Source organism: Cotesia glomerata, linkage group LG5 (assembly GCF_020080835.1).
Source record: "Cotesia glomerata isolate CgM1 linkage group LG5, MPM_Cglom_v2.3, whole genome shotgun sequence".
Lineage (NCBI taxonomy): Eukaryota > Metazoa > Arthropoda > Insecta > Hymenoptera > Braconidae > Cotesia > Cotesia glomerata.
Genome location: NC_058162.1, coordinates 22,611,324 through 22,636,631, shown reverse-complemented (window position 1 = coordinate 22,636,631; position 25,308 = coordinate 22,611,324). Strand labels below are relative to the sequence as shown.

General features: G+C 27.3%; 2 protein-coding genes and 1 long non-coding RNA gene across 6 annotated transcripts in view; 1 reads left to right on the top strand and 2 right to left on the bottom strand.

The window, feature by feature from the left end:
• LOC123266233 (calcium-transporting ATPase sarcoplasmic/endoplasmic reticulum type) overlaps positions 1-3,214 on the bottom strand; it is a 29,287-nt gene extending 26,073 nt beyond the window's left edge. The window contains exons 1-3 of one of the 3 annotated variants that reach the window (XM_044730348.1): positions 3,069-3,214; positions 2,909-2,983; positions 737-928 (exon numbers count right to left, since the gene is read on the bottom strand). In XM_044730348.1, the coding sequence (XP_044586283.1) occupies positions 737-854 (118 nt within the window). In that variant the 5' untranslated portion in view covers positions 855-928; positions 2,909-2,983; positions 3,069-3,214. Of the gene's footprint in view, positions 1-736; positions 929-1,128; positions 1,501-2,908 lie in introns of those variants that run through there. The other 2 variants (XM_044730347.1, XM_044730349.1) reach the window with 2 other exon arrangements.
• Positions 3,215-4,045: 831 nt separating this feature from the next.
• On the top strand, positions 4,046-5,062 carry LOC123265214. 2 transcript variants are annotated; one of them, XR_006509537.1, is made up of 3 exons: positions 4,046-4,301; positions 4,369-4,765; positions 4,899-5,062. It is a non-coding gene; the product is annotated as an uncharacterized LOC123265214 (long non-coding RNA). The 2 variants fall into 2 exon arrangements; XR_006509536.1 differs by lacking the exon at positions 4,046-4,301 and having other exon boundaries at positions 4,708-4,809.
• An 8,500-nt stretch (positions 5,063-13,562) lies between these two features.
• Positions 13,563-24,934, bottom strand: LOC123265847 (pre-piRNA 3'-exonuclease trimmer-like). Its single transcript, XM_044729785.1, has 10 exons — positions 24,567-24,934; positions 22,992-23,226; positions 22,130-22,721; positions 19,899-20,006; positions 19,719-19,815; positions 19,547-19,646; positions 16,698-16,781; positions 16,552-16,640; positions 14,296-14,394; positions 13,563-14,224 (listed from the first exon to the last, which is right to left on the bottom strand). Exons 1-10 carry the CDS (start codon positions 24,695-24,697, stop codon positions 14,158-14,160), a joined length of 1,602 nt encoding a protein of 533 aa, XP_044585720.1. The 5' UTR covers positions 24,698-24,934; the 3' UTR covers positions 13,563-14,157.
• Between the last annotated feature and the right edge of the window lie 374 nt (positions 24,935-25,308).

Genomic DNA, 25,308 nt, shown 5'->3' with positions numbered 1-25,308 from the left:
TTTTTTAAGTTAATAATAATTTTTTCATAAAAATCGTGAGATTCCTCTGAAGTTCATAATAAAAAATTCAATTCTAAACAACAATAAAAAAAAAATTAAATCTTCTAAATAAATCAGTAAAAGTAACCGATAATTTTTCTACCTAAAAAAAATAAATTAAAAAAGTACATATGTTCACGTGGTTATGCCATTTGACTTTTAAAAGCTCTTTAACGCGTAGTAAGTATTTTAAAAAATATATATAGTCGTATGTACGTAAGAAAAAATAGATTGAGTAAAGTAACAAAGATAAAATGAAGAACAAGTGGTGGTAAACTCGATAGTTCAAACAAAAATATCTTTAATACGAAGCTAAAACTCGGTCACCACGACATAGACAGTTATGACAGCCAAATAATTTCTAGCACTTTTTCATCAATCAAACGTATTATTTTTAAGTTCACCCTGTAACTAGTAATTTTCATAACAATCAATTTACCAGATATTTAATCATTTTTTTAACAAATAAATTATGGCAAAAAAACTGACCTGTAGAAATTTTAAAAAATTATAAATGCAATTTTTTAAAAATAATTTTTCAGAGCAAATTTATTTGTTAAAAAAATTATCAAGTGACAGCTGACTTTAATGTCATGTGATATTCCTTTCTTTAAATTAAAAATTATTCATAATTTCTGCTTCAAAAAAAAAAAAAAAAAAAAAAAAAAAAATATTTTTCTTAAAATTCAGTACTTACCATTGAGACCATATTTCTCTTGGTTCCTCTTGACCTGGTCCGGCGATAATCCTTTTTCCTGATCACAATTGAAGTAGTTCAACACCTCGTCCACAGTTTTACAGTGGGCGTCTTCCATCTCTGTTTATTTCCTCGTTATTAATTATGTACTGAGTTTTGTCTGTCCTTGTCAGAAGTTTCTGTTCATTCACTCTGAAAAAAAAAGTCACATTATTTTATTTAGCAAAATTATATTTTATAAAAATTATTTCTTATTATGATTATTATTTAATTATTAATTAATATTTCACAAAAAAATACGCACTGGACACTATCACTATTTTTAAAAATAATTAACTTAATTAAATGTTAAGGAAAAATTAATTCAATTAATCCATCTTTACCAAACTCACCGACAAATTACAATTGACACAATAGTACGTGTCACTGATAAAATAACGCTAGGTTATGACTCGGTAGTTTTACAAAATAAAAAAAAAAAAAAAGCGTCGAAAAAAAAAATTGTAACCGTGTAAATATCACAGACCACGTTTCCTGACAATCATTTTTTATTTCGCCTGCATCTCCAATTACTAACTCTTAAAATTTTAATAAAAAAAAAAACTACCAAAAAGAAGAAATTTTACTTTGTAAAAAAAAAAAATATAAATTGCAACGAAAATTCAATTAAAAAACTTCAACTACTAATATAATAAAGTGTATTTAATATTATAAAATATATCCGAGTTGCTGACTAAATCTCGATCTCGCTGCGCGCAACTGACCACGTAAAAATTGAGCAGCTCGCTATTGGTCGGAGCGCCTCTGACGGCTGAAGCTTAAACTTGCCCGCGGGAAAAAATTTAAATGCTCTTTGATTAATTTTTGAGGTAAGTAATTAAGAGATTGTTGATTTTTAAATTACTAATTGATTAATTTACTAAAGAAGAAATAAATTTTTGTAATTTTTTAATAGTGACGCGACTTTTTTCGAAAGAAATGGGCAATTGAATGCGGTTGCTTTTGCCACAGTGGCTTTTAATCAGCGCCAGTAAAGGAGCATGTGGAGATACGCGATTGGCTAGCGACAAACGTTCATCGAAATGACGAGGTAAGTCTATTTTAAGCGTTCTTCCTCTATTCCCTTGGCGCGTATTTATAAAGACACTTGCTTTTTTTTTTTTTTTTTTTTTTTTTGTTTATGTTATGTAATTTTGACTTCGAATTTTTTTTTTTTTACACAATACTGAAATCAAAAGCTGACAAATTTTAAATTTCAAAAATAAACAATTTCTTGTTTTTAAAAATTAAATTAATAATTTTTTTTCTATTTTTTCTTTTTAAAAATAAAATTAATCATTTTTATTCTATTTCTTCTTTTTTAAAACCTTAAGTCAAAACTTTTTTCTATTTCTTCTTTTTAAAAATTAAATTAATAATTTTTTTTTATTTCTTCTTTTTAAAAATAAAATAATTAATTTTTATTCTATTTATTTTTTTAAAAAACCTTAAACAATTACTTTTTACAATTTCTTCTTTTTAAAAATAAAATTAATGATTTTTATTCCATTTCTTCTTTTTTAAATTCTTAAGTAATAATTTTTTTTCTATTTCTTCTTTTATAAAAAATTAAGTAATAATTTTGTATTATTTCTTCTTTTTAAAAATTTAATTAATAATTTTTTAATATTTCTTCTTATAAATTTTTAAAATTAAAAATCTTCATAATTTATTTGAAAACTTCTAAAAATTGTCAGCTAATTAATTAAAATAATTATTTTATTTTTTTAAAAGATTTTTAAATGAAAAAAAAAATATGTTATTAAAAATAATGAAGTATTAAATAAAAAATGTGCCAACAGACACTTTTAGCTTTGAATAATTCAGCCAGGGTCTGCCACTGGCAACTCTTGACATAATGCCATTATTAATATTATTCAATACTCTATTTCTTCTCAAAAAATAATAAAAGTTATGAATAATAATTACGTGAAGAATAATGAATTTGTTTGTTTAAGGGATAAGAGATGTTTTTTAGCTTTGATATAAAAAATAGTGATATAAATCCACAGACACTTAATAAAGCACTGTAAGGGACGGAACTTAATTAATGGCACAAACACTTTAAATATAGACACTGCACAGGTTTAATTTTACAATTAACTCACTGTACACGGTGTGTGTGTAACTTACCGATTATTTAATATTATTAAAACACTTAAGTAAACACTTGACCAAAAACAACCCCGTTAGAATAGTCTCGGCATACTGGGAAGAAATAAAAACTGAGACTATTAAACAATATTATAATTTATAATTAATAAACTAAATTGTTAAAGTTAAGTTAACATACATAAATAATAGAGAAAAAAAACGTTATGATACGGCAACGCCTGCGCTGCTGAGCGAAACGGGGCGCCGTAGATCCTAGAAATTCGTTTAAATAGTCGGGGATACCGCTACCTGGTGGACGAACCAAGAAGATCACCTCCAAGATACGCCGAGGGGTCGAGGAACGAGGGAACACACAGATGATGCTCTTGATGATGTCTATTGATCAAGATCATAATAATGATCTAGAGAATTGGAAGGTTGCCAATAACCCGGCTTTATTTCTTTTAAATCTGATTAACCTTCGTTACAGTTTTTCATTGTCTTCCTACTCGACTCAACCTCTCCAGAGGAGTAATCTATAGTCTTTTTGTAATTATTTTTTTAATTGTTATGCAATTAGGCTTTGTTCCAAATTCATCTTCACAATTAGCTTCTGCAATTTGTAATTTATTTTTATCAAGACTTTGTAATTTACTAAATTTTATTACTTCTTTACATAAATTTCATCTTTTTTAATTTAAAATTAATAGAATTGTTTTTTTTTAATTTACTCATCTTCAAAAGTTGAAATATTAACAGGCTTTTCTGTAGTTTATATTTACTCATTTTTTGTTTATATAATTTTTGACATTTCTGAAAAATACATAATAAATTAATCTTTTTAGTTTATAAATATTTAAATATCTTCTTTCTTAATTTTATAACTATTTTATATTTAAAGTACCTTTTAATTAAATTTAAAACATTAATTTCCATTAAAGAATATTTTTTTAGGTTAAAACAATTTCTTCTTGATTAAAAATTTTTACCCATAAATTTCTTCTTTCTTTTTTTTTAATTTAATTAAATTAAATAACGAAATTGCATAAAAAATTTCTTTTAATTAAAATTAACCTCTAAAAAATACAATAAATAATTATTTAGGTTAAAAAACTTTGTTTAACCTAAAAAAAATGCAAACTTAAAAGAGTTTTTGCGCAAAAGGTATTTTTCAAAATAAAATTTCTTCGGTAACTCAAAAGGTCAACGTCCTAAAGAAAATAAATCAATTATAACACGTTAAATAAAATATTAAAGCGGATGTCCAGATGCTTAAACTCAGCTGTCATAGCCATCAATTTATTTATGACTAGCAAGCGGTAAGCTTTTGGCAAATGACTCGGTGGAAAAAGAAAATTTCGAGTGTTCATTAGGAAAGAAAGCTAAAAAAAATTGAAGCTTTCATAAAGTTGGCGCAAATAGAATAAAAAAGGTATGTTGACTGGTAATAAATAACCTCCACTTGCTCCGTTAATTTTTTTTATTTTTTTGTTCAACAGGTTAGATGTTACTAAGTAATAACAGCTCGGTGCTCAGCATTAACCTACAAATACAGTAACAATAACAATAATAGTTTAAAAATATAAAACAAGTAAAAAGAAATTTTACACACTTCCATTTACATTTAGTTATTTATAGTTAAACCAGGGGAAAAAGATAATACGAAATTAGAACTCACGCGGCCTTTGTGCTCATGAGCGTCATTAGACGGCATTTTTCAGGGTAGCATCAGTTTTAAGACATGAGAGAACGAGACGGGCTTTTTTGATCATCTGAAATACAACATTATACTACATTACTGTACTAAACTATAGATAATATCATAACTTATGCACACTAGCAACCTCTGGGTGTCCCTGGGAGGCATTATTGCTGCCAAACGTCCAGAATAGACAGGTAATACATTCTTCATTGTCTTGCGCTTTACAATTATATCAACGGTGAGTCCTCGAATGAAATCCCGCCTCCCTAAAATTAATTACACTTTTATTTCTTCTTTGTTTATTTATTTACTTTTTTGATTTTCAAGGTCTGACGCAACAATTGGCTGACGGGTTGGTGAGAAAAAACATTGTTGACAAAGGTTAACACCTTTATGATAAGTATAGGATTAAATCGTGCCAATAATTTCGATTTGATTGTTTAACATTTGATAATTAAAAGTTACTTTGTATGTTGCACAGAAAAAGGAGATTAATTTTTATTGAACTGAAACTTCTTTGTCGACGTATGAGAGAAATTTTAATTGTATTACTTTGAATAGACAACTCTAATTATTTACTCATAACTTGTGTAATTGAGTAAAATATTAAATATCTTCTTTGAATTATTGAAGTGAAACTTCTTTGTCGACGTATGAAAGAAATTTTATAGCAATGTAAAAAATTGGTCACGATTTTCGGTTACGCGCCATGTTTATTTTTATCAAAGTTCAGTATAGTGACATAAAGAAGAAATCTAGTAAGCATTATTTATTCTAAAAACAATTAAAAAAACAAATTAAATAATAATTTAAAAATAAAACAAAACACAATTAGAAAATAAAAATATGTATACGTACATCTTTTTTAATTATTCGGTTCTAATGATTTATTTATTCATTTTGAATTCTATAAAATTATTGCATATAATTGTATTACTTTGAATAGACAATTCCAATTATTTACTCATAACTTGTGTAATTGAGTAAATTATTAAATATCTTCTTTGAATTATTGAAGTGAAACTTCTTTATAGCCGTATGAGAGAAATTTTATAGCAATGTAAAAAAAATCGTAACGATTATCGGTTACGCACCATGTTTTTTTTTATCAAAGTTCAGTATAGCGACGTAAAGAAGAAATCTAGTAAACATTATTAATTCTAAAAACAATTAAAAAAACAAATTGAATAATAATTTTAAAATAAAACAAAACACAGTTCGAAAATAAAAATATGTATACGTACATCTTTTTTAATTATTCGTTTCTAATGATTTATTTATTCATTTTGAATTCTATAAAATCATTACATGTCTACAAGATTGAGGCACACAAACCAGTGTGAAATTTTCAAAAAATCGATTTTTTTTTTCATATTTTGATAGGTTATACCTTTAAAAATAACATATTAGAATTTCAAATCAATATCTAAAATACTTTTTGAGTTACAGCCATTTAAAGAGTAGCCGCTCGACAGGTAGAATAGGATCATTTTATCTTTAAACGCGTTTTTCTCGAAACAGCATTTTTCGAATTTGCTAGAATGTTTACTCGAAGACAAATTGTCCGATCACTACCAAATTTTTTCTGCATGTTCTGTAGATAGTTCTCCATACGAAGATTCTCCAGTTTGTTGATCTGATCAAAAATCGAATTTTGGCAGGCCAAAAACGACCAAAGTTTTGGGTAAAATTCAAATTTTTTTTTTTAAAAACGCCGCCATTTTGTCAATTTTTGATATTTTTTTTCGACCGTGGGTCATCGTACGGACAATATCTTCTAGTTTAACGAGAATTTTTTTTTTGGTTTTATCCACAGAGAAGGCCGGAATCACTCCAGCAGTAGAAAACCTTTTTTTTTTAGCGCCGTCTCGGAAAATATTTAAGTTTTTTCTTCAAAAATTTAACTGTATATTTTTAAAATATGTATTAATATACCCTTAAAATTTTAAAACAATTCATACAGGAGTTTTTTTTATTTTAATTCCCAAAAATCGCCTTTTTTTAGGCTGTCACACTGGTTGTGCCCCTAACTGTCATCATATAATTGTATTAGTTTGAACAGATAATTCCAATTATTTACTCATAACTTGTGTAATTGAGTAAATTATTAAATATCTGCTTCGAATTATTTTTACCAAGTTATGGCATGAAATATCAATATCAAAGTTCGTTATATAATTTTTGTAAACTGATTAACTAATTTATAGATTAAATAATGGCAGAGTCTAAATAATTACAACCATGGCAATAATGATGCGGTCATAATTGATGAAATACAATAATTATAATAAGAGCAATGATAAAATGAATTACTCATATTATTTGTATGCATGTCTATAATACTAAAATAACTTTAATTTAATACGGAAAAAATTTTTTTTATTTATGCAACAATAGATTAAATTTGGACGACCAAATTAAGGTTTTAAGCGACTTAAGTATAATGATTAAGTACGTACAACCGAGTTGTTGACATATACAAGTTATCTATCTGCATTCGCGCCAATATAATTGGCCGAAGAAATGAAAAGAAATACAAAGTTTATTAGTTTGTTCGAAGACTATTAATAAATTATTGCAATTTATTGGCATCAATTTAGTATAATTTGCAATTTATTTTCCGATGATGTTGAAAAATTATAACTGGCAGGGTTATGTTTAACCTAATCAAAAATTAATACGCTAAGAAAAATACGTATCAGAGATCGGCGTAGAAAAGTAAACTCTCATCTGTCATGTCGAAACTCGTGTCGCGAAAATAGTCGCAAGGATCTTTTCGAGGTCGGATTTAAGCTCGTAGGAAGCAAAGCTGCCGACTGACAACCACATGATTAAGATTTAGATTAACAGACGCTTTTTAGTTGACCATGACCATACTTTTTTTTTAATATCACTCAAAATTTGTTATGTAAGTTAATTAAACTCATTTTAACTTTTTTCATGCGAAGTCTCAGTTTAATTTTACTCGCGCTTTTAAATTTACTTGTCTTCATAATTTTATTATTTTACAGGTCATAAATACTGATTTAATCTCTCAGTTCCAGCAAGAATTTTTTAAATCAGTTCATCAGCTTCCAAGATATAGAACATCCGTTCATTCGCACATCCGTATACTAAAATTTTTGTGAAGCACTAAAACGGAAATTCTGGCTAACAGGTTAGAGATAAGAAAAGATTGACAAGGATCTTTTTTGTAGAAAATTAAATTTCTTGTAACAAAGGTCTCTTGTAATTTTTTTTGTATCTCTACTCTTAACCTTGTAATTTTTTAAGTGAAACTTCTTTGTTGACGTATGAGAGAAATTTTATAGCAATATAAAAAAAATCGTCACAATTTTCGGTTACGCGCCATGTTATTTTTAACTTCCCGCTAAGAAAATCGAAGATTTTCAAAAATCGGGAAGTTATTGTTTTCACCCCGTTTTGCAAAAATCGAGTTTTCATCAGATCTCGACGTTTGAAGGTCATAGGAAGCTTCCCTGACTATCCCCGCGAGGTTGTCACGGTGTCTGTATGTGTGTGTGTGTGTGTGTGTGTGTGTGTGTGTGTGTGTGTGTGTGTGAAAGTATGTGAACCGCTTATAAGTTTTGAACGGCTTGACCGATTTCATCGCGGTTGGTGCCATTCGAAAGAACTTGACCAAACTTAGATTTTGAAAACTATTTGGACCGATTCAGATCAATAGATTTTGAGAAATCTTAAAAAAACTGAAAAAAAATTTTTTTTCAAATGTGTTTTTTTTGGAATAACTTTTAAACGGCTTAAAGGTTCAATTCCAAAAACTAATCAGCTCTTAACCTCGAAAAACCACGTCGATCACTACCAGTCCGGTCAAAATCGCTTGATTCATTCGAGAGATATCGTGAACGAAAGAAAACCGGAAAGTGTTTTTTCGGAATAACTCCAAAATTCCTAGCGCGATCAATTCAAAATTTAAGATTCTTTGTGAGGCTTGAAAAACTGCGTCGAATGCTTCTAACCGCGTAAAAATCGGATTATTCATTCAAAAGTTATTGCGGTTTAAAAATTCAAAAAATAGTGTCTTATCAAATCTCTATCAGACTTTTGAGCTCGAAGAGCTTTAAAGGATAGGAAAGCAATCTCTTTGAGCTCGGAAAGCTCAAAATAACCCATAAATTGTATTTCTGAGCTCGAAGAGCTCAAAAACGTCATTGGTGCAACTTTAAGCGCCTAAGTATGGAATTAGCGGGAAGTTGCAGGGATGGCCTTCAGGGTCAACCGTTTTCCTAATTTTTTTTTATCAAAGTTCAGTATAGTGACGTATAATGATTTATTTATTCATTTTGAATTCTATAAAATCATTGCATATAATTGTATTACTTTGAATAGACAATTCCAATTATTTACTCATAACTTGTGTAATTGAGTAAATTATTAAATATCTGCTTTGAATTATTGAAGTGAAACTTCTTTGTCGACGTATGAGAGAAATTTTATAGCAATGTAAAAAATTGGTCACGATTTTCGGTTACGCGCCATGTTTTTTTTTTTTTTTTTTTTTATGAAAGTTCAGTATAGCGACGTAAAGAAGAAATCTAGTATACATTATTAATTCTAGAAACAATGAAAAAAACAAATTAAACAATAATTTAAAAATAAAATAAAACACAATTAGAAAATAAAAATATGTATACGTACATATTTTTTAATTATTCGTTTTTAATGATTTATTTATTCATTTTGAATTCTATAAAATCATTGCATGTCTACAAGATTAATTAACTGAGCGTGTTCAGCCGAACTAAGTCCTGAGTAAACCTAATAAGATATGTATAGTATAGTAGATAGATATATGTATAGCAGGGAATGCTTTGACTATACTTAGGCTAACTAAGTTTACTCAGGACTTAGTTCGGCTGAACACGCTCACTGTCATCATATAATTGTATTACTTTAAACAGATAATTCCAATTATTTACTCATAACTTGTATAATTGAGTAAATTATTAAATATCTGCTTTGAATTATTTTTACTAAAAGTTATGACATGAAATATGAATATTAAAGTTCGTTATATAATTTTTGTAAACTGATTAACTAATTTTTAAATTAAATAATGGCAGAGTCTAAATAATTACAATCATGGTAATAATGATGCGATCATAATTGATGAAACACAATAATTATAATAAGAGCAATGATAAAATGAATTACTCATATTATTTGTACGCACGTCTATAATACTAAAATAGCTTTAATTTAATCCAGAAAAATTTTTTTTTCTCAAGCCTTATCTACCCAATTTCTTTGAATTTGTAAATAGAAAAATTATACGTCATAAAGAAGTTAAACTTCTTACCTGTGTACTCTGGTACACACACATATTTTTTTAGTTTATACGATTGCTTAAAAGCATTTTCCTTGTTTACAGTAATTATCACTAATGGAAAGTATAAACTTGTAATTTATGCTCTGAATTTCTTCCAAGGGAGCCATTAACGCTCGGCGCATTAGGAAATCAAATAAAACAGTGAGTTTAACAGCCTAAAATCAATTTAGAAGCAGTTAAATTAAAGTCCTCAATAAAATAACAATTATGTAAGTATTTTAATAAGCATTAATCTTGTAAACATGATTTAAAATTCAATTGGTGCCAAGGATAGCCTAAGAAGACATGTCACCACTAGGTCTTAAAGGAAACAGAAATAGGGTATTGTAACATTTAGCATTTAGCAAATCAAGACATTATTATTATAATGTCAGCATCTATAGTCCAACTAGTTGAGTACAAATTTGCAAGTAGAGCATGCCGGGCAGTACCCAGCAGCAACCCAGGTAACCCGACTGACCTCTCCTTTTTAGTTTTACAAAAGTCATTATAATTACACTATCTGGGTACACTGAGAGACAATTTTATTTAATAGTAATAAAGTTTATTTGGACTTGAAAAGAAAACTTAGTTAATATTAATAAAATTATATTTCATATGAATAAAATTTATAATAATGAAGTTAGCCGATGTTTTTAATTTTTTGACTATTTTTCATTTATTAATTTAGAACTAAAAAATATTTTTAAAAAATTGCACTTATAATTTTTCAAATTTTTTACAAATGAAAATTTTTTTGTAATTTTTTTTAATAAATAAAACTCTAAAAATTTTGAAATGTCGGCTAACTTAATTTTCATATAAAATTTTATTACTATTAAAAAAAATATGAAAACAGTTAGCCGACTTTTCAAATTTTTAGAAATTTTTTATTGAAAAAATTTAAATTAAACAATTAAAAAAAAAATTCACATGTAAAAAACTTGAAAAATTATAAGTGGATTTTTTTATAAATATCTTTTTAATTGTAATTTAATTAATAAAAAAAATCTAAAATTTTTAGACGTCTGCTAACTTCAGTGTCATAAAAAAATTGATAATAATAAAGTTAGCCGACATTTTTGATTTTTTTATTTTGCTTAATTTATTAAATTATAACTAAAGAATATTTTTAAAAAATTACACTTATAGTTTTTCAAATTTTTAACAAATGAAAAAATTTTTTTTTATTTTTTTGTAATAATTTTTTAATAAAAAAAATCATAACAATTTTTAGATGTCGGCTAACTTTATATTCATAAAAAATTGTCTCTCAGTGTATCATCGATCGATGACACAGTCTACAATTTTATAATTATAATTTATAACATTTGCTCGTCCAGTGACTGGTGTAATGAACTTGAAAACAAACACTGTCTAAGCAAAGGTTTTTTTAATTGTAAGTAAGAGCTGGTACGTCATCACCGGGACAGAAGGTTCTGATCTATCCGAGCACACCCGTCATAACGGATAACGGGCGAGTAGCCGGTCAAGCCTACGCTCTAGGCCAGGGGCTAGGCTATGCTATTTTCTACTTCAACCATCCACCAGTAGCAGCTTATGGACCAAAAATAGAATTCCTCTTTCCTACTATACGTGTTTTTATTTATTTAAGTATACTTTTAAGACTGCTAATGCAATCATTTTCATTTAGTTTTATTATCTCATTTTATTTATTTATATTAATATTATTTTTTATTATATATTATTAGTTTTCTTTAATAACGTCATTCATAACCGCCAAGTTCAAAGTGTTAATCCTACGCAATTTAAATATATTTTGAAAAATTTTATTGTAAGAAAATATTTCGAATCGCTGGCGATTAATCACATTTTTTTCTTTCGCTAGGTTATATCTTGATATTAATGTTGATCTTGATGCTGATGCTAATAGCACTTGGGGAGCTGCTGGTGGACGACAGGTGCATCTACGAGGATAAATATCACTGATGACCCTCATCCAATCTTACACCGACATTAAAGTCGAGCAAGACAACGATAATTTCGAAACATTTGGTAGCAAAAATCCGCGGTGAGGTATTTTCATATCGACCAGCTCTGCCAGTTGGATATAGGAAACTCGAGGCTACCTGGGGGTAGTTTTAAATATATTTTAACAAGTCTTAAGGCTCATTTTTAATCATTTTCACGCTAAGCTTCTCTTCACTTACTTTGTTTCGCTGAGATTCAGGTTGTGATTCATAAAAAAAAAATATCGACGGTCTAAATAGCAATTGATCTAATTCTTTATGTTTTAAAGGGTGATTTTTTAACATTTTGATGTAGCAATAGTCGAATTATAAATTATTTTAATGATCCAAATCAAAATATTATACCTCTATTAGATATAAAATTGTTTTTTAAATTGATGATAAATTTTGAACTAATTCTTTTTTCGTACAAATGGAAGATTTTCTAAAATGGAGTTAGACAATTTGCTAATTAGAACGTCGATATGTGTGTGTACCCAGGTAAAAAGTTAAACTTCTTTATGACGAATAATTTTTTTACTATTTACAACTTCACAGAAATTGGGTAGATAAGGCTTGAGAAAAAAAAATTTTCTGGATTAAATTAAAGCTATTTTAGTATTACAGACATGCATACAAATAATATGAGTAATTCATTTTATCATTGCTCTTATTATAATTATTGTATTTCATCAATTATGATCGCATCATTATTACCATGATTGTAATTATTTAGACTCTGCCATTATTTAATCTAAAAATTAGTTAATCAGTTTACAAAAATTATATAACGAACTTTAATATTCATATTTCATCTCATAACTTAGTAAAAATAATTCAAAGCAGAAATTTAATAATTTACTCACTTACACAAGTTATGAGTAAATAATTGGAATTATCTGTTTAAAGTAATTCAATTATATGATGACAGTTAATTTTGTAGACATGCAATGATTTTATAGAATTCAAAATGAATAAATAAATCATTAAGAACGAATAATAACAAAAGATGTGCGTATACATATTTTTATTTTCTAATTGTGTTTTGTTTTTTTTGAAAATTATTATTTAATTCGTTTATTTAATTGTTTTTAGAATTAATAATGTTTACTAGATTTCTTCTTTACGTCGCTATACTGCTTTGACAAAAAAAAAACATGGCGCGTAACCGAAAATCGTGATCAATTTTTTACATTGCTATAAAATTTCTCTCATACGTCGATAAAGAAATTTCACTTCAAAAGAAGTTTCACTTAAATAATTCAAAGCAGATATTTAATAATTTACCCAATTACACTAATTATGAGTAAATAATTGGAATTGTCTATTCAAAGTAATACAATTATATGCAATGATTTTATAGAATTCAAAATGAATAAATAAATCATTAAAAACGAATAATTAAAAAAGATATACGTATACATATTTTTATTTTCTAATTGTGTTTTGTTTTATTTTTAAATTATTGTTTTTTTAATTGTTTTTAGAATTAATAACGTTTACTAGATTTCTTTTTTACGTCGCTATACTGAACTTTGACAAAAAAAAACCATGGCGCGTAACCGAAAATCATGACGATTTTTTTACATTGCTATAAAATTTCTCTCATACGTCAATAAAGAAGTTATTAATTTTGTGAGGGGAAGAAATGAATAAATAACCAATTAATCAAGTAAAGACGAGCTTTAAATGTATTTTAAGACATGTAGAATTTTTATTTAAATAAAAATTCATATTTCTTATTAACTTTGTTCGTTTTAGGGATTGAGGTTATGATTTATGGAACAAAGCTCGTAAATCTGATTAATTTGACGGGGGAAAAAAAATATTAAATAACCAATTAATCAAGTAAAGACGGGATAAATTTTGGAGCTAAAAATTGCTCGGGGATATTATTTATAAATATTTAACCTCAGCTAACGAATTAATTTGACATCTGTGAAATGCAAAGTGATGAGCCGAAGACTGTCAGAAAAGTAAAATATTTTTTTATAAATATTCAAACTATTTTTTTAAAAGAAGCTCCTGCATTGACAATCCGGTGGTTTATGGCTCTCTGTTACGTGGACAAGACACTGAGGCTGCTCGGCAGAGCTAAAAAACGCCTACACAAAATAGCTACCGTGTTATTTCGAGGGGTAGCCTTGAGTTGCGGCCAGAGAAAACTTTTGAAATATCGGAAAACAGAGTACCGCTTATTCTTATTTAAAAAAACTGCAAATAATTATTATTATTACATTTTTTTTATTGAATAATACTGATCTCAGATCGTAAAAAAAAATTTTTTTTAAGGTTTTGTAATCTTCGCGTGGATAAACCAGGTCAGTAAACCGCTGGATAACACCACACTGCTCCTGTAAGTTTAATTAATTTTTTTTTTAATAATTATAATTAAGCTAATTATGAGTTATTAGTGTTAGCTTACCAGATAATTGATTTAGTAATTAATGAATATCTCAACGGATTATAAAGAGCGACGCGGTAATCTTTGCTTCGCTGGAAATGATCCAGAATTTCTCTCGCCCTGAAATGTCAATCAAATATTTATATATCTTATAATATAATATTAAATTTATATTATTATTAATAGCAAATATTTAAAAATTTGTTTTTTCTGAAAATATAATGGGCAATTTTTAGGAGCATAAAACCCGACAAAGTATCTAGCCTGTTAAGCGTAAAACATAAAAATAAAACTAAAATAATTTAATAAAAGATTTATAAGTGGCTAGAAACAGAATAAGTAGCAGAAGCAGTAGCACGCCACGGGCCTATAAAGATGAATGCATGATAGCGAATTCCCGGGATTATTTATTTTAAAACTAAATCAAGACGAGCAAACTAAAAAGTAACTAGTTATTTAATACGCGTACAAATGTACGTAGTACACACGCTTCAGAACCTTGGTATTATTATTAAACTTATAACGTCGTTTTATCTAACTTACGGGCCAACCAGACGACAATTTTTCATCCAAATAACGACACTAATCGTCGATAATAATAATATTTATAAGAGTGACAATAATAATCGGATTTTTATATTATTGAACTGAGTAATTTTCAAGTTTAAATAAATATGTTGGAAGAATATTTTAGTAATATATATCTTTACTAATTTTGCAAATTATAATAATTATATTTCTTGGATTTATTTTGAAGAATTTTGTAGGGTAATTATACATGTATTAATCTAAGTAATATTAATTTTTCGTGAAATTCTTAAAATTTCTTCAATACAAAAATAATAAAACTTCGCGGTTTTCTCTCTCTTCTCCCATACCAACTGTGTAAAAATGTCATTTTCAATTGCAATTATCTTCGGTTAGACGTGGTAAATCGTCTCTAAATTTTAACAGCGTGTGTATTATGTATTTAAATACTTCTATACGGAGTTTGGGAGATTTCTTGAATTTTTGCTTTTTGGGCCTAACTACCTTAACTAAAATGAAAATTGTGATTCTCATTAATTTGAAGCTGCAAAATAATTTTATGACATCATAAGTACATTCACTGCAAAACGAACGAAAGTATTTATCAGGCGCTATAACCAATGTATTTTACTATGAGTTTACTACTATAAGTACTGTGAATTCGGTTGCTATAAACGATTTGTCGCTATAAGCAATGTTGTTATAAGCGGTTTTTGGCTTGAGAATTTTACATGTAATAGCGACGGAACTAAAAAACTTCGTCGTAATAACCGACACGTCGCTTTAAGCGAAGTCGCTGTAAACGGTTTTGACTGTACATATATATAATATATATATGAATATATGAAAAATTGATGTGGGTACTCAAATGAAAGGTCTCGATGAGTGTAATGTCAGGGTGAGCTTATATCTTTAAAAATATCTGTAATTAAGAAATGATGTTGTATTTTGTCGCCTAATGATATTATTGAAGATATAAGCTCATCTTAATGTTACACTCATCGAGATCTTTCATTTGAGTACCCACATCAATTTTTCATATATTTATATATATGTATATATAAAAAATATATCAAAAATGTATGTGGGTACTCAAATTAAAGGTCTCGATGAGTGTAATGTCGGAGTGAGCTTATATCTTTAAAAATGTCAGTAGTTGACAAGATACAAGGTCATTTCTTAATTATTGATCATTTTAAAGATGTAAGCTCATCTTGATGTTACACTCATCAAGAGCTTTCATTTGAGTACCCACATGCATTTTCATATATTTTTCATATATACATATATGTAATATATATAAATATATGAAAAATTGATGTGGGTACTTAAATGAAAGGTCTCGATGAGTGTAATGTCGTAGTGAGCTTATATCTTTAAAAATGTCAATAGTTCACAAGATACAAGGTCATTTCTTAATTATGTATCTAGAGACAGAGCATTTTTAAATGCAGTCTAAATCAGAAGAAATACAAATTTTTCTCACAATATCTTTCTTCTTTAAAAAATTTTTTTTGATTTGTAAAATAATAATTTTAAATCAATAAATTATTAATTTAAATTTAAAAATAATTTTTAATTATAAAAAGACAACTTGCGAATTTTCAACAAGAATTTTTTTTTCCAAATTTAAAATTTTTTTCTTCAAGAAAATTACTGTGAAAAAAAATTTTATTTCTTCAGCTAAGGAATAAAATTTTTAACAAATTTATTTTTTATTAATTAATAATTATAATAATAATTTCTTACGTTCGATAATTTGATGTTGCTACTAAAATACTTTTTTTATTATAAGGTTTTATTGCAATTGATCCAAACGGCGATAGTAGTTCTGAAATCTGATAAAATAATAATTAATAAATAAAAATTAAAAATTAATTAATAATAAAAATTACCTCACGTATATTGATTGATATTTTTTGAGTTTTTATATTAAGCCAAGGTGGCCGAGTTGATTTAGGATCTGGTCCGTCTAATCTCTATAAATAATAAAAGAAAAAAAAAAAAAAATAAACAGTTTACAATAATTTATACACAGAAAGAATGGTTCACTTGAACCAAGAATAGTATATTACACTACAAGGGCATATTTTTCTGAGAAAAATTTTTCTTAGTACGCCGGTCGAAAGTACGGGATTCCCGCAGCGATTTCACGGCAGAAAGCCTCAGTTTTATGCCGTGATCAAGTCGCGCATGCGCCCTACGACGAGGAGCCGAAATAATGGCCGCGTTCAAGTTTACTAAGTTCTTGGCAGATCTTAGCATATCTTGTAGCAACAACTTAAAGTAACTATATTGTTTTTTAAAAAAATCTATAATAAAACAATGCAAGGTATATTTATTTAAGTGTGTCTAAATATTAATTTTTTGTTAGATAAAGTCAGCCGTTGAAACTAAGTTAATTAGAGAAAATAAATATTTATTTTAATGAAATGAGACTTATTAAATATTTAAATTACAAAAAAAAACGAGAAATTATTTTTTATTCTGATAGATATTTTCAAATAAATAAATTCATTATTGAACAAATAATTATTTAAAAAAATACACCAACAGATTTTTTTCTTAATTTTTTTTTCTATGCATTTTACGATTATTATTTCATTTTTTTGTTTTTTTCTATTCTTAAAATCAGAGTTAATTTATAATATATTTATAACTTTAAATTTATTAAATTAAATTAAGATCTTTTCTCAAAAGAAAGTAGTAATATGATAGATTATAAATTAATATCTTTATTGACAGGTGTATTTGATGCCTGCCCCCCCCCTCCCCCGACCAGCAGCACTCGCTTCGCTCGTGCCGCAAATGTCGGGGGCAGGCATCAATTTTTTTTCAAAGCAATTTTTTGCGTACTTTCGACCGGATAGCAAGAAAACTAGTATACACTACACGGGCAGAAAGTTGAGATTCCTGCCCTTGTAGTATAATATACTATTTCTTGCTAATTATTTTCTTGGGCGAAAAAAAAATTTTATTAATTCTCTTGCTTCAAGAAATACGTATCTTGATCCAAGACAATTTATTTGAATAAAGAAAATTTTCTTGTTTTGAGAAAATTTTTTTCTTGCTCCAAAAAATTAAGTTCTTGACAGAAGTAAATTTTCTTGTCTTGAGAAAATTTTTCTCTTGTTCCAAAAAATTAAATATCTCGATAATAAATTTTCATTAATATTTTTATTGACGAACATGTCAAATGGGAAGATCAAATAATATTGAACCATTTTCTTTCATTCAATATGTATAATTGCGTGCTAAAATAATCTAAAATGGATATCAAATATTCAAGAGAAAAATTTTCTCAAGGTGAGAAAATTTTTTTCTCAGCTGAAGTAGGTGGCGCTGCTTCCCTAAAGTATCTAAAAATCTTGATCCAATATAAAAATTTATTGTATCAAGTATTTATGATGATTTGAATTAAGAAAAATTACTTCCACCAAGAATAAAAGGCTGGCAATAGCTTGGTCGGTTCGGTGCCCGCTTTTCGAAAGAGTGGGACCCGGGTTCGATCCCGACACGCACCAATATTTTTCAGTGATTATAAATAAAAATATGTGCGTTAATGTTGCCAGCCTCTGGAGGTGGCAGAGATAGCCGGGCGGCACACGTCTGACTTGGGTGATCACCCATTTAAGCAACAACTTGAATGAGTGATCACTCTAGTCAGCGTTGGCTAGCGCGAGGGATCTCTGCACACTAGGATAGGGGCCTAATGCTCCAGTGGTCGATAAAGAAGAATTTCTTATCAATCACTGTAGACTTAACCCAGCTCCGACTGTACTAACATGGGTTTTCTCTGTGGTTTCCCCATGTTTCTGTTCCAATACCCGAGTGGTAAGGACCAGGGTGAATGCGGTACAGAAGGCACAAGTCGGTCCACAGCCGCATTAAGAAGTGTGTGTTGGGAATGAAAAAATCCCGACATGCAGGGGGGTGGGGTCAAAAGAAGTAGTGAGTATAATGAAGTGATAATAATGATGGAAGTAAATACAAAGTAGAGCTGGGAAAAAAGTGTGTTGTGTAACAAAGGGAAGTGAGAAATAATACCCCACCCTCCCTTGTAAAACACTGCCCAGGTGATACAAGTAAAACCTCCATTATTATTATTACTTCCACCAAGAATAAGCGGCAGGATGGCCGAGCGGGTTAAGTCATTATATCGTTAATTCGTTCGTACATCATGCCGTGAGGCGAGGATTCGAGCCCCGACGGTTATTCGAATAGTTCCAAACCAACCGTCGGGGGTCGCTCCGGTAGCCGACTTGTACTGGCATGGGTTTTCTCTGTGGTTTCCCCATCGCCACTATTCCAACAGTCATTCGAAAGAGGTGAGGAATAGGGTAAATACAGTACAGGAAGCACAAGTCGGTCCACAGCCGCAAGAGATACGCAGAGATTATAAAAAGTTGAAAGAGCAGGTTGCGATATCTAGGTGCGAAATTTGAAAGGCAGAAACTTTGAACGCAGTGAAAATTTGAAAGAAATTCGAACGCAGTGAAATAGAGAGAGGCAGTATAATTGTGATGAAATAATTGTAAAAGACAGTTCTTACTGCTGTACAGTGTAACAAATCTATCTATCTACTTCCACCAAGAATAGAATTTCAAGAAAAATTTTTACTTCGGCCAAGACAACTTCGGTCTTCCTTCGGGCACCCGAAAATTTACTTGAGCCAAGAATTTTATTCTCCAGTCAAGAAATCTTTTTTTCTGTATAATATTCAATTGCTGTATAAATAACTTACAATGTGAGAAAGGTCAGCGCGTATCACATTAACGCAATTAACGTACTCGTGAACTCCATAAAAAATTTCCGAGTTGGTCAGTTCTATTAACCCATCACGTCTGTGAAAACAAACAAACCAGCGTTAAGTAAACACGGTTTATAAAAGTCGGAATAAATATTTAAATACTTACAGACCGCGTTTTTTAATCGCGTGTACGTATGCTGTTTTTACAAAACAATACCCACTGTAATAAGAATCCCAGCCAGCGTCATGGTATTTTTCTTCGTCTATATTTTTTTAATAAAAATAAAAATAAAAATATTATTAACTTGAGGGTTGAGGTTGAGTTATTGTTAAATATTAAATTTACCTGTGTTTTCTTTCTCGAATTCAATTTTTGGAGAGTCTATTATTAATACACGTCCAGTGGTTATGAAAAATTCGTAAAGCTCTTGAAGGATATTCGATTTTAATACATCTGAAATAATAATCATATTATTAAATCTTATATAAAATATCAAAATTTTTTTTTAAATAAATTAATTGCTTCGCTTAAAAATAGCTTATAGTGTAAATTTTTTAATTTTTACGGAGAGTTAAACACGATAACTTTAAAAAAAATCAATTTTTCTTCTCAATTTATTTTTAAATATCCTCATTTATATTATTAAGAGAATAAGCAAAATTTTGTGGCCAATGTATATATGATAAAATGGGTTTTTATGGTTAAATTTGGTATCGTTGGAAAAGTCTTGACTTTAAGAGCGGTTGATAGTTGATTTTCAAACGAGTTTTGCTCATGAATAAGATAATATTTTGAAAAAAAACGCTTCGCTCTTCGATAGATAATTAAATTATCCATCGAAGAGCGAAGCGCTTTTTTGGAAAATTTTCATTTCTTTATGTATAAAATCCGTTTTAAGATTCCATAAGTTCTACAAGTATGACAGAGATACTCTCGCTTGTCCAATAGAGAGCGAGAGAGAGAAAAAATATAAACCCTTCTTAATTTGTGCCTTTTCAAGGTTTCATATCATTCTCACCGATAGTCAATTTATTATGATAAGTATTTAGGCTGCATTCGAAAATTCTTCATCTCTAGATTCATAAATAAGAAATGACCTTGTATCTTGTGAACAATTGACGTTTTTAAAGATATAAGCTCATCCCGATGTTACTCTCATCGAGACCTTTCATTAGAGTACCCACATCAATTTTTCATATATTTATAAATATTATACATGGGGCATTCCATAGTGACTGGTGGGACATTTGACAAAATGTCTTCATCAAGTTGTTTATTAAAAAGACTTTTATATTATTTCAACCTTAGAAACATTATTGTTTATATATTTAACTATAAATTATTTAAGATAATTAAAGAGAAACTAATTAAAAAACACAAATAAAGGATTTAGCATACTGATAACACGATCTTGATAAACTTAGGTGTTAATTAATAACGAACATAAAAAATTTGTTCTTAAAACTATGATAATAAATATGTTAGTTAATAACAAATATAAAATGAATTTTTTCTTAAAACTATTAAAACAATATTTAACCTGGATACAAGTTAGTACGGCTGAAAAGTTACTAGGAGAGAAAAATCGATTTTCTTATTGATTTAAAAAAATTTTCTTTACAAATTAGTAAAATATAGACTTTTAATAATAAATTAGGACTAAATTAGAATGAATTAGAGAAATTTTAAAATTTTAGTCATTTTCCCATTTCGCATGGAATACCCGATATATGTATATATGAAAAATATATCAAAACGCATGTGGATACTCAAATGAAAGCTCTTGATGTGTGTAACATCGGGATGAGCTTATATCTTCAAAAAGGTCAATAGTTAAGAAATTACAGTGCAATTGAACGGATATCTTATGAACTATCGACATTTTTAAAGATATAAGCTCATCTTGATGTTATACTCATCAAGACCTTTCATTAGAGTACTCACATAAATTTTTCATATATTTATATATATTATATATATGTATATACGAAAAATATATCAAAATGCGTGTGGGTACTCAAATGAAAGCTCTTGATGAGTGTACCACCGGGATGAGCTTATATCTTTAAAAATGTCAATATATAAGAAAGAACAGTGCAATTTAACAAAGTTCATGATTTAATAAAGCAAAATTTTATTTATTAATAGTTCACAAGTCATGGCAGTCACATAGTGACTGCAAGGTTGCTAGTTATTATTATTAATATAATAAATATTATTTAGATTTTAAATATTTGAAATTTTTACAAGGTCATCGGCCCAGTCAAAAAAATTTAATATTGAATTAAAATAAATCCAAGCAAAATAAATAAAAAATTTTTGACCGTCTAATTATTTATAAATAGCGGATTCAAGTTCAACAATTTATAAAAAAGTATATATCTACGGAGTCGGACAGAAACAATTGTATAGGTTGCGTCTCCACGGGTACAGTCTTGCGTAAAAATTATGGATTACTTAGCTACAAGCTCATATACTTTTGCGACGCGTATAATCTCTAATTTTTTGACAATATTGTACCGTGACAACTACCTTAAAGTTATAATTCTTACTAAATATTAAAAAGAAAAACAAACCTGAATCTAACTTCTTCTTTAATTCATAACTAATAAATTTAGTATCATAAATATTAGGGAAAATTCTGTTAATTTCCTTCTTGAAGTCCAGATAATTTTTCGGTAATGGCCTGTAAAATTGCTTGTAAATGAACATCAAGTCCAAAAGGACATTATGGCCGATAATTGGCTTCTTCAAGGCAACAAGAAGCTTGAACACTTTGGTAAACCCTAAAAAGTAATCGATTATCCTCTTCTCGAGGCTCCCATTATCAGCTTCCTCAAGAGCTTGTCTCGTCTCAGCATCTACTTTGATTACCACAATCTCAGTTCTTCCTTTCGATTCAGTCCAAATCGATTTAAACACCGATCTCAGCTCGCGCTGGATATAACATTGCTGCGCAATATTGTTACAGCTCAATTCAATTGATTTTTCAATTGATCTAGTGTCTTTCACCCATTTTGCTACACTGTCAATCGCAGTGGAGAATATTGTTTCGTCGCTTAGGTTCGTAAAAATTGCATGATTGTTCACATAATCATTTTCTTTTAATGAGTCTCTTAATTTCTTCTCCTTTTCTTCATCCAAATACGAAATTCCATCGTAGTTCAACTAAAATTAGTAATAATTTATTATCCTTGATTTTAAAAAATGAATTAAAAAAAAATAGGCGTAAAAAAATGTAAAATTTGAAATTTTTTTATAATTTTATAGAAATTAAATTATAAAAAATTCAACTTGTGAAAATTAAAAAAAATAATAAATGGAAATTTTTTAAAGCATTATGAATTACAATTTTCAAATTTTGAAAACAGAATTATTTTTTCTGACTAGGAATTAATTGCCACAATTATTTAATTCCAAGAAGTGAACATAAATTACCTTGTTGAAGTCAAAATGATGCCTGGTTAGAAATTCCAGCGCTCCAACTTGCCACAAAAATTGCCTGTCATCAAATGGCAATTGGCGAGGTAGTAAGTAAAAATTGTACGTTTCAACTTTGTATTTATTCTCGTCTCTTATGTACTTGAAGGCACTTATTCCTATTTGTATTGCGATAAATGGATCTATGTTGTCGCGTAATTTTTTGTACCGCTGCGGCATAGAGTCAAATAATCTAAGATTTTAAAATTGAAATCAATTTTTTATTTTATTTAAATTTAAAAATACGCTTTTGGTGATTGAAATTGTCTTGAAGTTTATTTTTTTATTTTTTGTGATAGAAAATAATTAATAATTGTTTAGTTTTACGGTTCTCAATTTTTTACCTCATAAAAATATTTAGAATTTTTTTTTAATTAAAAATGTCAATTTTTTGATAAAAAAAATTCTTTTTTAAATAAAGATTTTGAAATTTTTGTTAAAATTGAGAATTTTTTAATAAATTGAAAAATTTATATTTACAAATTTTAAATAATACTGAAATCAGCTGACATCTGACAGTTTTTTTTTTATTTTTATTAAAAATTAATTAAAAAAAAAATATTTTTAAAAAATTTGCACTTTTAATTTTTTGTTAATTTTTAGATGTGAATTTTTTTTACTAAAATTTTTTCATAATAGTTTAGTGATAAAAATTCAAAAAATTGACAGATGTCTTTTAATTTCAGTATCATAATTTTAATTATTATTATTGTAAATTTACCGTGAAGTAAAATAATAAAAAAAACTTATGAAAATGAATTTATCAGATATTTAATAATTTTCTTAACAAATAAATTATGGCAAAAAAATAAGGAAAAAAATTGACATGTAGAAATTTTAATAAATTAAAAATGAAAATTAATTTAGCAAATATTTAATAATTTTTGTAACAAATAAATTATGGCATAAGAAAAATTGAATACTAAAATTAGCAGAGATTTGAAAATTTTTTATTTTTTGAATCAATGAAAATTATAAATAAAAAAATGTTTTTTAAAAATTGCACTTCGAATTTTCCAAATTTTCTACATGTCAAATTTTTTCGTTTAATTTTTTTTCATTCATTTTTTTTCTATAAAAAAAATTCTAAAAATTTTCCGATGCCGGCTAATTTAATTTTGATAATAAAATTAACAATTAGTAATTTTTTAAAATTAAAAACACAATTTTTTTTTAATCATTTGTTGGAGTAAATTTGTTTGTTAAATAAAATTAAAAAATGATCAAGTGACTTATTTTAATGTCATAACTAAAAATGCATTTTTTTAAAAATAATTTTTAGATTCACATTTATTTGTCAAAGAAAATTAAAAAATTGTTAAGTGACAGCTAAATTTGATGTCATAAAAAAGTTTAAAAATACCAATTTTGATTTTGATGTCAAAAAAAATTTAGTAACCGTAAAACTAAACAATTACTAGATAAATTTCTTAAAAACAAATTTTGTTGAGTACAATTATTGAAACAAAACAAATTTTTAAAAAATATTCATCAATAGGGAAAAAAACATTGTCATTAAAAAAAAAACCTTACGATAAATCAGCAACACTCTCTTCCTTAATTCCACTGAATTCAGCATCAATAGCAATAAAAGCAGCATTTTTCAAGGCTAGTTCAATTTTATTATAATTATTTATAAAGTTATTGTCTATTATTTCGTTCATATTTATTTATGTTTATTTTTATACAAATAACAAAATTAGGTTATGATAACAAGTGTACCACGTGTACCATGTATATGTATATATCTATATTTATGTGTAAATATATTTATATGTATATATATAAATACTCAAATGTATACTATAAATATACTTATACGACCGATGAAATTTAAAAATTCCAGTAGAAAATATTCGAGTAAAAAATATTAAAATTTAAATGAATTTTATTAAACGTTATTATAACATAACGACTTTTCTAATTAAAATCTTACATAAAATACAATTATTAATTATTAAAATTACTTTTAAAATTTATATAAAAATCCATTACCTTAATTTAATATTTTCAAAAATAAATTTCGTCTACAATTTAATAGTCAATGATTATTTTTTTTTTAATTTATACATTATCTATATATCTATCAATTAATATTGATATGAATATTAATATTCATATTAAAATAATTAATAATTTTTATACTTAATATAAATAAAACTGGAAAACATATAATTAAAATGTAATTAATTAATTAAAAAAGTGATCAAGTATAAACACCGTCGAGCATCATTGATAATTTTCAAAACAATAATTTATTTTTAATTGATTGAAT

Coding starts and splice junctions, on each gene's coding strand:
- LOC123265847 (XM_044729785.1), bottom strand. CDS start 24,697: ATGAACGAAATAATAGACAATAACTTTATAAATAATTATAATAAAATT. Junction 14,395..16,551: donor GCAACATCAAATTATCGAAC/GTAAGAAATTAT, acceptor TTGACATTTCAG/GGCGAGAGAAATTCTGGATC. Junction 14,225..14,295: donor ATTACTAAATCAATTATCTG/GTAAGCTAACAC, acceptor TTAAACTTACAG/GAGCAGTGTGGTGTTATCCA.